The sequence below is a fragment of the Arvicola amphibius genome, chromosome 11, assembly GCF_903992535.2.
Source record: "Arvicola amphibius chromosome 11, mArvAmp1.2, whole genome shotgun sequence".
Classification (NCBI taxonomy): domain Eukaryota; kingdom Metazoa; phylum Chordata; class Mammalia; order Rodentia; family Cricetidae; genus Arvicola; species Arvicola amphibius.
This window is the reverse complement of record NC_052057.2, coordinates 38,054,828-38,068,412: the sequence shown is the minus strand read 5'-3', so window position 1 is coordinate 38,068,412 and position 13,585 is coordinate 38,054,828. Positions and strand designations below refer to the sequence as shown.

The 13,585-nt window shown below is 36.0% G+C and overlaps 1 protein-coding gene across 8 annotated transcripts in view; it reads left to right on the top strand.

The window, feature by feature from the left end:
* The window catches only part of Kiaa1109 (KIAA1109 ortholog), a 178,000-nt gene that overhangs the window by 123,250 nt on the left and 41,165 nt on the right, over positions 1–13,585 (top strand). For all 8 annotated transcript variants that reach the window (XM_038346963.1, XM_038346965.1, XM_038346970.1 and 5 more), the window contains 7 exons: positions 662–759; positions 1,926–2,111; positions 3,274–3,442; positions 4,271–4,482; positions 5,687–5,885; positions 10,771–10,830; positions 13,224–13,450. In XM_038346963.1, the coding sequence (XP_038202891.1) occupies positions 662–759; positions 1,926–2,111; positions 3,274–3,442; positions 4,271–4,482; positions 5,687–5,885; positions 10,771–10,830; positions 13,224–13,450 (1,151 nt within the window). The remainder of the gene's footprint in view (positions 1–661; positions 760–1,925; positions 2,112–3,273; positions 3,443–4,270; positions 4,483–5,686; positions 5,886–10,770; positions 10,831–13,223; positions 13,451–13,585) is intronic.

Sequence of the window (13,585 nt, the reverse complement as noted above, 5' to 3'; positions counted from 1 at the left end):
TGAGGTGATGCTAGACTCAAAGCTTATTATATATATGAAAAGTAATTATTTTGAAGTAGATCATTTGGAAGAAAAACATGCAGAAAAATATTCAAATTGAGGGAAACAAATAGAAATACATGTTATACCTTAAATACAAACGTATCACTTCCTATTCCACGTTGCCTGTGTTCACAATGCTTTGTTCATAGGAACTTCACCACCAGGTTTCCTGCCACCAGTGTTTTTCGTTTCTGGAGTAAATGTTTGCTGCCACATTCTTTATTATTAGCACACACTTACCTATGTTGGTTTGCAACATTTCTGAATGTAAACAAGTTCACATTGCTGACTAAAGGCATCAGTTTACATTTTGGCTTCAAATACATTTTTCAAGATGTATGATCATGTGTTTTGCACAATTGCATATTTAATGTTCTGCACTCAATTGTAGCCAAAAGTCTGAGAAGTAGTAATGTTTTAATTCCTTATGAGAGTCTATGAATAGTGTATGTTATATAACCTGCTTCACTGAAATGTAACTTGGCTAAAGATTGCAATTGAAGATTGCATTAATTTGTCATTATTTTTTTACTGGAGTTTTTCTTTTTAATGTACAAAATACAGTTATTTTATCTGATAAGGATGCTTCTTTAGTTTTTTAGTATTTAACCTCTTCTAGGTGGAGAGCAGCCTATTCCTCTTTGGAATGAACATGATGGAACAACAGATGGAGATAAACCAAAAATTCTCCTGTATTCCCTGAATTTACAGTTTAAGGTAAAATTTACATAACAGTGATAACATTTAGGACTTTCTAATTAATTAGTGTACATATGTCGTGGAATATTTGTATAATATATAAATTGAAAAATAGGAAGCAAAAATAAAGTATAAACTAGTTTACTCGGGGAAAAGCTTTAACAGTTGAATATTCTATCAGTGCTTTTTTTGGCTCCTTTTTACTTTTTCATTTTAACACAGCTGTGCTTTCAGCTCATGGCCTTGAAATATACAGCAAGCCTCTCTCTCTCTGAGCTACATCCTCAATCCATTTAAGGGCAGGCACCAAGCTTCCTGAAACTACCAGCTCCTTCCTTTTTTCTTTCCTTTTCCCTTTTCCCTTTTGTTTTCTTCCTTTCTTTTTTTTTTTGGACAGAGTCTCAATTAAGCAGCCCTGACTAGCCTGCTAGCCTGCTGGAACTCACTATATAGACTAGGCTAGCCTTGAACTCAGAGAGCCACCTCTCTGCCTTCCCAGTACTGAATTTAAAGGTGTGTGCTACGATGCCTGGACCTTCTATTATTATATGTGCATTTTTTATCGATTTTAAAAATACTTTTAAATCTTTCTACATCAGATTTTTGAGATCAGCTTTATCTTCTTGAAAGCTGTATTATATTATATAGTTGAGACAGTTTAATTTGCTACATACCAGTGAACATTTGATATTTCTAATTACTTCTTTTATAATTTACTCTGCAAGGATATATTAGATATTTGTTTCATTAATAATAAAATTTTAGGGACTGTGATAGAATAGTTACCTATACTTGCAATTATCTGAATGAAATAAGGCTCTGGATTCTATCCTCAGCACCAAAGGTGGGAGAACAGGGCATGACTAAAAGCAAAACAGAAAGCTATAATACTACTGTAAACCTTAATTTTCTCCTATAAAAATATTAGTTTTTAAAAGTTAAATATTTACTTAATGACTTTTTAATTATAATTAGTATACTTAACCCCAAACACTTTGAATTTTAAGTAAAAATATTACAATGAAATTTATTAACTAGAAATGTAACTGAATTAAAGACTATTTTCCTTATGTATAACCTACACATTTTAAACATGACTTTTTATCATATTTCAAAAGATTGCATTTGAATAAGTCTGTAATTGGTTTATTTTCTTATTTTCCTTGTAACATGTAACCTGCTAGGGTATTCAGGTAACAGCCACCACTCCTTCAATGAGAGCTGTGAGATTTGAAACTGGACTGATTGAACTGGAACTTTCAAACCGACTTCAAACCAAAGCTTCACCAGGAAGTAGCAGCTATCTGAAACTCTTTGGTAAATGCCAAGTAGACTTAAATCTGGCATTAGGGCAAATTGTCAAACATCAGGTTTGTAAAGACTATATTACTATTTTCACTATTGTCTTTAAATTAATTTATGTGTTACAATTTTAGAACTAAGTTCCTAAAATTTATATTTTAAATTCTGTTGAAAACTTAGACTTCTACAATTTTAATTTGCCATTTCATTACAGTTTTTTTTTATTGTATTCTACCTATTTACAGGCTAGTACAATGGCAATCTCATGAGACTTTATCCAGAACCTGCATAAACATTTGCTTATAATTTTTTAGTTTGTTAAACATTATTTTTATTTCAGTCTTGTGGTTTCATTAGTTAATATCTAAAGTGTTAAGTTTATACCTTCCCTGTAGAACATTTGAAAATTTAACATATAATGAATGTTAAGTATTTAATGTTTTAAGAAAAAGACAATAGCTAGTAGAGTTCCCCAATACACAAAGTTTTACTGTTTATCAGAGTTATTTTCTGTTTTACTTTGACTAAATATGTATTTTAATGCCCCACCTAATTTTCACCCAAAGTCATTTTTTTAAAGAACTACATAAATTTTATTTATTTATTTACTTACTTATTTACTTATTTATTTATTTTTTATGTACATAACATTCTGTCTGTGTGTATGCCTGCAGGCCAGAAGAGGGCATCAGACTCCATTACAGATGGTTGTGAGCCACCATGTGGTTGCTGGGAATTGAACTCAGGACCTTTGGAAGAGCAGGCAATGCTCTTAACCTCTGAGCCATCTCTCCAGCCCCCCAGAGTCATTTTTTAAATGCAGTTACAGTTTAAAAATTGATGGCTACATTAACTATGTTAAATTGTTATCTGTGGAAAAGCTAACTTTTTCAAATGGATACATATTTTGAGAGAAAAGAAATAAATCTTATTTATTTTGATATATTTAATACCTCACTATGTTTACCTCTGTTTTGGGTTAACTTGGCCTGCTAGCTCTCTACCACAGAGTCACAGCCCAGCTCCACGTTTGCCTTTTATATAGTTCTTAATATTTTATCTTAATTTTAAGCATTTGTGGTACAGAATGTAAGGTATCTACCATTTAATGGTTAAATTAGGGCAGTATACTGTAGGTCTTTTGTAGAATAATGCTATTAATAATGTTTGATTTGTTTTGGTAAAATTTTTTCATTATTTGATTTTGTTAAGCTTTGAATTTCATTTTAGGTTTATGAGGAAGCTGGTTCTGATTTTCATCAAGTTGCCTATTTTAAAACTAGAATTGGATTAAGGAATGCCCTTCGAGAAGAAATCAGTGGTTCTTCAGATAGGGAAGCTGTGCTTATTACCTTGAATAGACCAATAGTTTATGCACAACCTGTGGCCTTTGATAGAGGTAAGATTACTACCTCTATCAGAATTATTATTGACTTCCGGGTGGTGGGCATATATCCAGAGCCAAGTATTTAATTTAAGTACATGGGCATAAGGGAGACATTTCTTAGTCAAACCAACACAAAAGGTAAACCGTATAGTTAATTAAGGTCAAGGACCATGTTTGTTTGAATTTATTATTCCACCCAAATGTAGCATGAATAATAAGAACCCAGAGACAGATATTGAGGTTCAGCCTGAAAATCAGAAAAGCAAAGCAGTCAAGACACTAGAGAGCTCTTACCTCTATGAAATCTTAGGACTGAAAGAGAGCTAGTTCCTATCTCATCCTGCCTTCTAGTCCTCTCTAGTGCTGGCATTAAAGGTGTTCACCACCACCGCCCAGCCTCTATGGCTAAGTGTGACTGCTGGGATTAAAGGTGTATTTCACCACTGCCTAGCCTATATGGCTAACTTGTGTAGCTGTTTTGCATTCTGGTGTTCAGGCAAACTTTATTTATTAAAATACAAATGAAATATCACTATACCCAGAACTAAATATGTAATAGACATTCTACAGTATTGAATGGCTAAATGGATCTGTGTTTTCTTTCTGTTGCCATTAGGCAGTTGCTTACTTTCTGCATCGTTTTTCATTTGTCCATGAAAAGTATTTTAGTTTCGTTACAATCCTAGTTCTACAATTTTCTGGAGTAAGTTAATAAAACTTACTAATAAAGTAATTATTATTAATCATCAGTTTTTGTAGTACTTGAAATTTACTAACTGTAATAAATCACTTGCATTATTGACTTTAATTTTCTTTCTGCCTGTTCTTTATTTGCAAAAGCTGTGCTGTTTTGGTTGAATTATAAGGCTGCCTATGACAACTGGAATGAACAACGAATGGCTTTACATAAGGACATTCATATGGCGACAAAGGAAGTGGTAGACATGCTCCCTGGTATCCAGCAAACATCAGCCCAGGCCTTTGGGACTCTCTTCCTCCAGCTGACTGTGAATGATCTAGGAATTTGCCTCCCTATAACAAATACTGCACAGGTACAGAAAAATCAAAACATAGGAGGCTTTATTCCAGGGTTGACAGCCAGATAGATAATTCTACTCAGCTTTTCTGTGTTTAGAGTATAAAAAAATTAAGTAGAACACTTTATAACTTGAACAAAACTCTCACTTCTGGCTTTTGCAAATAAGCTTCAGAATCTTCTTAATAATTTTTTTAAGCAAAGAAATCTTTGTATTAATCTTTGTATAAAGTGGAAACAAAGGGACATTTGAGAATGCATTTTAATACTGTCATCTGTAATATGGCAGGGAATTTCAATTTGCTTACAAACTTTATGTATTAAGTATGAATATTAAATGATGATAAGGTAACTTGAAAGTTATATATGTAGTGGATAGGCAAGAATACTGTCTTCATAGTTTAGGGCCAGTTTTCAGGAAGGTATATGTTCTTGAACATGTGTTTAAGCAAGAAAATGCTGTGGGCACCTGTCACACCCAGAAGAAATAGCCCTAAGAATCACATGCAGAAATCTGTCTTATTCTTACAGTTTTCCTTCAGTGTCACGTTTAATACTTGAAATGCCATGGCAGAGATAAGCCTGTGAGTGGAATAAATTTATATTTAGGGTTCTGTTTGGCAAAACAATGCTAAGAGAAACTTGGGGTTCAAATTGGGTGTTGTTGTTTGTATCTAAAGAGGTGAAGCACGGCAGCTTTTTGATGACGTGATGAGAGCGCTCAAGAAAGCTGCACACGCAGGAACTGGTTGTCTAGTGAGAATGGTCCCCGTCATTTAAACAGAAACACAGGTAGTTAGCCCTTCGTATATTAAAAAGGGAAAGGCACAAGGAAAATATATTTTGTTTGAGTAATGTTTAAAATTTCTTTTTTTTCTAAGTTGCTTTATATTGAAGATTTCTAGACTTGACTCTTTCAAATTTTTATTCTTATGAAATGAGAAGATTTCTGAATTTTAAAAGTCATCTGGTCTAAAGAAATTGCTCTTGTTGCTCTTGCAGAGAACCTGGTTTTAATTCTCAGCACACGTATGATGGCTCACAACCATTTGTAAATCTAGTTCAGTGGATCTGAAGCCCTCTTCTGACTTCTGTGGGCACCACACACTCATGTGATGCACATAATCAATGGGCAGGCAAAACATTCATACACATACAATGTCTTTTTTAAAAAAAATTAATTCACCTTTTGCCTCATTTTTCCTTTGGTATTTCTGCAGTCTAATCACACTGGGGACCTTGACACCGGCTCTGCTCTAGTGCTAACCATTGAAAGTACCCTCATCACTGCATGTTCCTCAGAGTCTCTGGTTAGCAAAGGCCATTTCAAGAACTTCTGTATCCGTTTTGCTGATGGCTTTGAGACATCGTGGGATGACTGGAAACCAGAGATCCGTGGAGATCTAGTCATGAATGCCTGTGAGTCTGGTTTGTTTTCTGCATGAGGCTGATAATTGTAAAGAATTAAAATGTCTCTGTGTTGGTAACTAAAGAATGTTCAGATATAGGAATACTTTTAGAAATGAAATAAAACAATTTTAGGCCTTATTTTTAAAGGTAGCAAAATATATCTACAAAAACTTGTAACTTCAATCTTCTAGTGACGCAGAGAGACATCTATACATTTGAGGCTTTGATCTCTTCCTGTTTTTTCCTATAGTAGAAACACGAATAACTGGATAACACCATCCTTATTCCAAGGTGCTGAAAGTGATAACTTCAAGACCCAACTCACTAAATGTAAGAGTAGCGTAAATCCCCTGGACTAGAACTCCAGCTTTAATTATTGCTGACACGAGGAATAACCCAATAGCAGTATTAACAGTACACAACAGAGAGCATTGTGCATTCTACTTCCACTATTTGTGCACATGCTGATCTGAAAGTAGAAAGGTTTGTTTGTCTCACTTTTAATATCTTTAAGTATCACAGAAGAGATAGTACAGTATCACTATTCATAATGAAGATGTCCACATGTAGAAGCTGAAAGATGGTGAAACTGAAATCTTCAGCCAATCCTATGATCCAGATATGGTTTGACATCATTTATGCAACTTCTTCATTCTGAAAAGTCATGATAATTTTCCCAAAGTAAAGACAAAAACTAATTTAAATCTGATTTGTGCTGCATGTTATCCATGTACTAATTAAAATAAATACACAATGGGTGGAAAGGAAATAAACCATTTTCCTAGTAATTAAGAAAATTTATCTCATAGAGATTATAAGAAATAGGCCTTGGGCTCAGAATTAAAAGCATATTATTATAATGAATAGATAATTATTTAGTACCTCAGTATTGTTTTGGCAATAAAGAACTTTGCCATTCTGATCTCTGTGATATTCAGTTAACTAGATTTATACTTTGAAGAACATTACTTTTGTAGCTCAGTTGTTTTGGGGAAAGAAAATTGGAGCGACAGTGAATAGAGCAATTGTTTTATTGATATTTGAATTCAAAATGGTAAAATGGACAAATTGATTTAATAGTTTGTAGTTTCTAGTGGGAGGAATACTTTTATATAATTTTCATATTTGGTAGAGAAAAGAGATGATGTTCAAGTTTTAAAGTTTTTATTATGTAGTCTTCTTAAATTTGAAAGGCTAGTAATTTAGGCTTTGTTCTGACTTGTAACAGTGACTAAAGTGTAATCAGAGCATATCTTTACCTGAAGCCATATCTTGCCTTGTTTGTTGTGATTCAGAATTGACAAGGTAGACATCCATTCTTTATGGTTGAAAAGTATAATTTTTTTAAACTTTTTTCTTTTTTTATTGATATTTATTGAGTTCTACTTTTTCTCTGCTCCCCTACCTGCCTCTCACCTCCTCCCTTCAAACCTCCCCCAAGGTTTCCATGCTCCCAGTCTACTCAGGAGATCTTGTCTTTTTCCCATGTAGATTAGATCTATGTAAGTCTCTCTTAGTGTCCTCATTGTTGTCTACGTTCTCTGGGATTGTGGTTTTTAGGCTGGTTTTCTTTGCTTTATGTTTAAAAACCACCTATGAGTGAGTACATGTGATAATTGCCTTTCTGTGTCTGGGTTACCTCACTCAAAATAATGTTTTCTAGCTCCATCCATTTTCCTGCAAAATTCAAGCTGTCATTATTTTTTTCTGATGTGTAAATGTACCACATTTTCCTTATTCGTTCTTTGGTGAAGGGGCATTTAGGTTGTTTCTAGGTTCTGGCTATGACAGACAAAGCTGCTATGAACATAGTTGAGCACATGTCCTTGTGGCAGGATTGAGCATCCTTTGGATATATACCCAAAAGTGGTATTACTGGGTCTTGAGCAAGGTTGTTTCCTAATTTTCTGAGAAGTCACCACACTGACATCCAAAGGGGCTGTACCAGCTTGCATTCTCACCAGCAAGGCAGAAGTGTTCCCTTTTCCCCACAACCTCTCCAGCATAAGTTGTCATCAGTGTTTTTGATCTTGGCCATTCTTTCAGGTGTAAGATAGAATCTCAGAGTTGTTTTGATTTGCATTTCTCTGTTGACTAAGGATGTTGAACATTTCCTTAAGTGTCTTTCAGCCATTTTAGATTCCTCTGTTGGGAGTTCTCTGTTTAGGTCTGCGCTCCATTTTTTTTTATTGGATTATTTATTCTTTTGATGACCAATTTCTTGAGTTCTTTGTCTGATGTGGAGTAAGTGAAGATCTTTTCCCATTCTTTGTCTTGTTGACCATGTCCTTTGCTTTACAGAAGCTTTTCTGTTTCAGGAGGTCCCATTAATTGTTTCTCTCAGTGTCTGCTGCTGGGGTTATATTTAGGAAGTGGTCTCCTGTGCCAGTGTGCTCAAGTATACTTCCCACTTTCTCTTCTGTGAGGTTTAGTGTGACTGGTTTTATGTTGAGGTCTTTGATCCACTTGGACTTGAGTTTTGGAGATAGATAGGGGTCTATTTTCATTCTTCTACATGTTGATATCCAGTTATGCCAGCACCACTTCTTAAATATGCTTTCTTTTTTCCATTTGATATTTTTTGCTTCTTTGTCAAAAGTCAGCTGTTTGAAGATGTGTGGATTGATATCCGGGTCTTCTATTCGGTTCCATTGGTCTTCCTGTCTGTCCTTATGCCAATACCAGGCTGTTTTCAGTACTGTAGTTCTGTATTATAGTTTGAAATCAGGGATTGCAATGCCCCCAGAAGTTCTTTTATTGTTCAGGATTTTTTTGCTATCCTGGTTTTTTGCTTTTCCATATGAACTTGTACCATTCTTTCAGGTCTTTGAATAATTTTGCTGGGATTTTGATGGGCATTGCATTGAATCTGTGAAAAACATAATTTTTTAACAGTTACTGCAATATCTTTTTAAGAACATAATAGGTCTGGAGATGTAGCTCAGGTGGTAGAGTACTTGGCTACCATCAGGAAACCCTGGATTAGATCTCTAGCACCACATAAAACCAGCCTTGATAGGCATGCCTGTAGTCACAGCCTTTCACAGAAAGAGGCCAAAAGGTCTTGAGTTGAAGGTCAGCCTACTAATCCTCACTTATATAACAAAAGTTTGAAGCCAGTATGTACTACAGCATGAGGCCCTGAGGAGCTGTCTCAAAAGAAAGAAAATGGGGGGTAGGGTGAGAGAGAAGGAAGAGGAAAGAAGAAGAATTGATCCTTTCTCACAATGGAAGGTAGTATGCCTAAATTGGGAACATTTTTCTTTTTAGAAAATGTTCAAGAAAAGACAAACTTAATATCAGAGTACCTAGAAAAGAGATGTGACGCCAACTTAGGATTCACGCAGTTATAAAAGAACATTTTACTTAGTGTAATCGAATTTAGATTGTTTTATTTTCATTAAGGCTTACTAAAAGTGACCTTAATTCTTTCTTTACTACTTATTTTGTGCCAGGCAGTGGTGGCTCATGCCTTTAATCCCAGCACTCGGGAGGCAGAGGCAGGCGGATCTCTGTGAATTCGAGGCCAGCCTGGTCTACAAGAGTTAGTTCCAGGACAGGCTCCTAAGCCACAGAGATACCCTGTCTCGGTGAAGAAAAAAAAAACTTACTTTGTTTAGAGATTATTTCAAAGATAGCATATTCTTCACTGATTAAGTTTAAGGTATTAATAAAGCAAGATGGTAGTAACATTTTATAGTTAAAATCAGATATGTTTCCAGGCTTAGATATAGATACAAGATCATGAGATTAACATCATAGTAGTCAGCCATTTTCCTCACAAAATACTCCTTGACAAAGAGATGACAAAAGTGACAGATTATCTCGGACCTAATATGGTAGTTCTAATTTGTCAGTTCTTTCTCAGTGATGTCCATTCTTAAAAAATTTATAGGCCCGGCGGTGGTGGCACACGCCTTTAATCCCAGCACTCGGGAGGCAGGCAGGTGGATCTCTGTGAGTTCGAGACCAGCCTGGTCTACAAGAGCTAGTTCCAGGACAGGCTCTAGAAACTATAGGGAAACCCTGTCTCGAAAAACAAAAAAAAAAAAAATTATATATATGGCAGCACCTGTGATGTAGGCAATAAAGGCCCTTACCTCTAAGACGGATTTAATCCTCGGGACCCACAGGGTAGAAACTCATTCTTACTCTCTACTCTTGTCATGGCACTTGCACACCTTTACACACATAATAAATAAGTATAAAATTTTTGTCATTAAAAAAATCTTCTCACCAGGATTTAGTGCCTCATCTGTAATCCTAGCACTTGGAAGCCTGACAGTTCAAGTCCAAGACAAGCTGCATAGCAAGAGCATGTCATCAAAAAACCAGCAACAACGTGTGTGTGTGTGTGTTGTGTTGTGTTGTGTTGTGTTTTCATGATGTCACAAATAATCTTAGCTGGGCGGTGGTGGCGAACGCCTTTAATCCCAGCACTCGGGAGGCAGAGGCAGGTGGATCTCTGTGAGTTCGAGACCAGCCTGGTCTACAAGAGCTAGCTCCAGGACAGGCTCCAAAGCTGCAGAGAAACCCTGTCTCAAAAAAACCAAAAAAAAAAAAAAAAAAAAAAAAAAAAACCAAAAAAACAAATAATCTTAGAATCCTGGAGGTTGGTAGAGAGCCATCTAGAGGTGTCTAGGTATATGAGTCTAATAAGTATATGTTACAAATAAAGCCAAAGCTATAGATAAGTTGCTAAAGTAATAAAATAAAATGCTATACTTTGTAGAACAGGGCTGAGTCCAAAGGTTCTCCTTTTGTGGGGAAGAAATGAAGCATAGCAGAGCTGTAAATCCTGTTTACATTTAGGTAATTGTGTTTGGGAGGCAATATGTGGTACAGTGTTTAATACAAGCATGTTGCTAATTGTATTGGGGTCATTCTTGTGCAGGTGTAGTTCCAGATGGCACCTATGAAGTTTGTTCAAGGACTACAGGACAAGCTGCAGCTGGTAGGTTCACTCTTCGCTTTAAAACAGAGTTAGGTGAAAATAAATGGTAAGTCTCAAATGCCAAATTCAGGAGTTGATTTGTTGATGAATAGGGAGGCTATTCAATATTTTTGAGGAAGAAATCAAATGGTGATGCCATCAAATAAAGGCCTCAAGGTACTAAGGCATAGGAAAACAGCTGGTCAGTATATGTGAGTGTGGGAGTGTTGCAGCTAAAATAATAACAGTGTCAGCTATTAATTTCTCTTGTAATAAAAGTGATCTGTGCTAAAGGCAGACATTTACTGAAAGGCCCTTGGGGTACTGAGAGGCATAGACTAATCAAAATCAGTAATATTTGTAGTGATCCTTTCTTTTTTCACTGTTCCTTGACACTCTTCCAACTGTAGCTTTAGTGTTCAACCTGAGTAAGCTATCTCAAGAGGTGCTTGCTATTCCCAGCAACAAAGGACTAAAATGTTAGGTCAGTTTTCAGCAGTACTTCTAGGAAGCTAGAGACTGAGCAAACACTCCCTTTGGGAGAGAGGACACGTTTCTTTATCAGAACTGTCTGTTTGTAAGTAAAAGCAACTTATTCAAACTAGCTTAACAAAAAGCAAGATCTTATCCCAGGATAGTTGCAGAATATTTTAAATTTAAGAGTGATGTGTCAGGTAAGGGAGGGGACAACTGGAACCAGTATCTATTACCAGGGCCTGTTCAGCTCTGGGTTTTGTTCCTCTCTCATTGCCTCTTTTATTTTGGATCCTTTTTTGTTTGTTTGCTTTGCTTTAATTGATGACATTGTATGAATGGAAAGAGCTCATGGCCACTTTTACACCCTCTCATTTAAAATAGACCAACCTTTGCTGGAGCCCAGCCTCAGCTTGGGTTCAGGTCCTGAGGTAGGGAAGGGTGTCTGCTCAAGGAAAGGTTCTGATTACCAAGTGATTGCACTCAAGTGGCTCCAAAAAGCTCAGGCTGTTTTATTTATACTTAAACAGAGTTTTTCTTACTAGGTTACATAAATAGCTTTATTATTGGCTTCTATATTTTACTTTAAGAAATACATCACAAATTAAAGAATACATTGTGATCATGAAATCCACATTGTTCCGCCTTTATGATTCCCCAAATACACCATCCCATCCTGCATAACTTTATTCTAGACAATAGAGTTCAGCATTTTTGCTGGATTAACTAAATATCAAGCCAGACACATCCTGTTCTTGCAGCACTTACATCAGCTGGCAGCTACATGCAGTTACAAAGTTAAAGGTAATAGACATTGGCACAATGCTTTATGGACAATATTCAAACCCAGACATTGATTTCATGTCTGTAAGATATATTTTTATATAGTTCCCTTTTCTACAAGAGGGTCCAGTGTCTCAATCTCTCTGTAAAAAACAGACTTTGAAAGTTGCTCTTTTCCCATCTCACTCTATCATACTTTCCAACCAGTATAAGCTCCTGTGTATGGTAAAGATGGATTTACCCATCCCATATTTTACATTATGTTATTCCCATCAGAATATACTAGATCATATCATTGATTCTATATGATTGGTGCCCAGAGAGCTTGCTCTTAACAGTTGGCACTGTGTGTATTCCTGAGGCTTTTCCCTGTTCTGTATACTTATGCCTTAAACTCCTGTCCAGAACTGTGAGATATGGTTGATGTTCCAAGTATTGTTTTCTTATATGTACCTAACTGTCTCTATTGAGTCAGAAAAGCTCCCAGGATTAGGAGTTGTAGTTAGTAATTCCAGATTAGAGATTTGAGAAACATTAGGTCCCTGTTGAATCTTAGGGGGAAATATTTGAAAATAGAATTTCCATGGAAATTACAACTGTTGCATGTGTTACTGTCAAAGTAAAACTAAATACCACCCAAAGAATCACCAATATAATGAAAGAGAAAAGAACCTGCACAAATTTTGCAAATTCCTATGCTGTCCCATGGACTACTGGCCCTTACCAAGTGAGAGTCCATTTCCACAGGTGCCTTGCTCCATGGAAACACATTGGAAAGGTAGTCATATGCTTATCCGAAACTAGGCTGCACAGCTCCCAACAAATCTTTTCTTAAGTACAGAGAAAGATTTTTGTTTTTATAGCGTTGATGTTTACTTTGACCAGTTATTTAGTTACTTGTAGCTGATGGATAAATTGATGATGGTTTTCTCATGCACAGGGAAATCTGTTGTGCTCAGAGGAAATACGTGTAGTCCTTGAGATAAAGAGACATGCTATTATACAAAAGAGGTAGATTCACACTCTATACGTGGAAACCAATTCACTGTCCGGTGTTTTGGACAGTCCTTGCTGTAAAAGTCCATCATACAGTTTAGAATTGCTTATACTCTTATTCCTAGGATTTTTTTTTTAATGCCACTTCTTTATTTAAACAGAAAGTAGTAGTGCTGGAACATGGACTCTCAATGTATTGTGGAAAATGTGTGGGATTGATGTCCACATGGACCCTAACATTGGCAAAAGGCTTAATGCTCTGGGAAACACCCTTACAACATTGACAGGAGAGGAAGATATAGATGACATTGCTGACCTCAATTCAGTGAACATAGCTGACCTGTCAGATGAAGACGAAGTCGATACTATGTCTCCTACAATCCATACTGTAAGTGCAGGAGTTTCAAGACTGGCTTTTCTTGAGACAGATACCTGGTAAACTCAGTGTTATTTTGTGTGTTGTGATTGCTATGTATGGAGGAAGGGAAGAAGGTAGAGGTTTCTGGGTCTGCATTTTACAGTG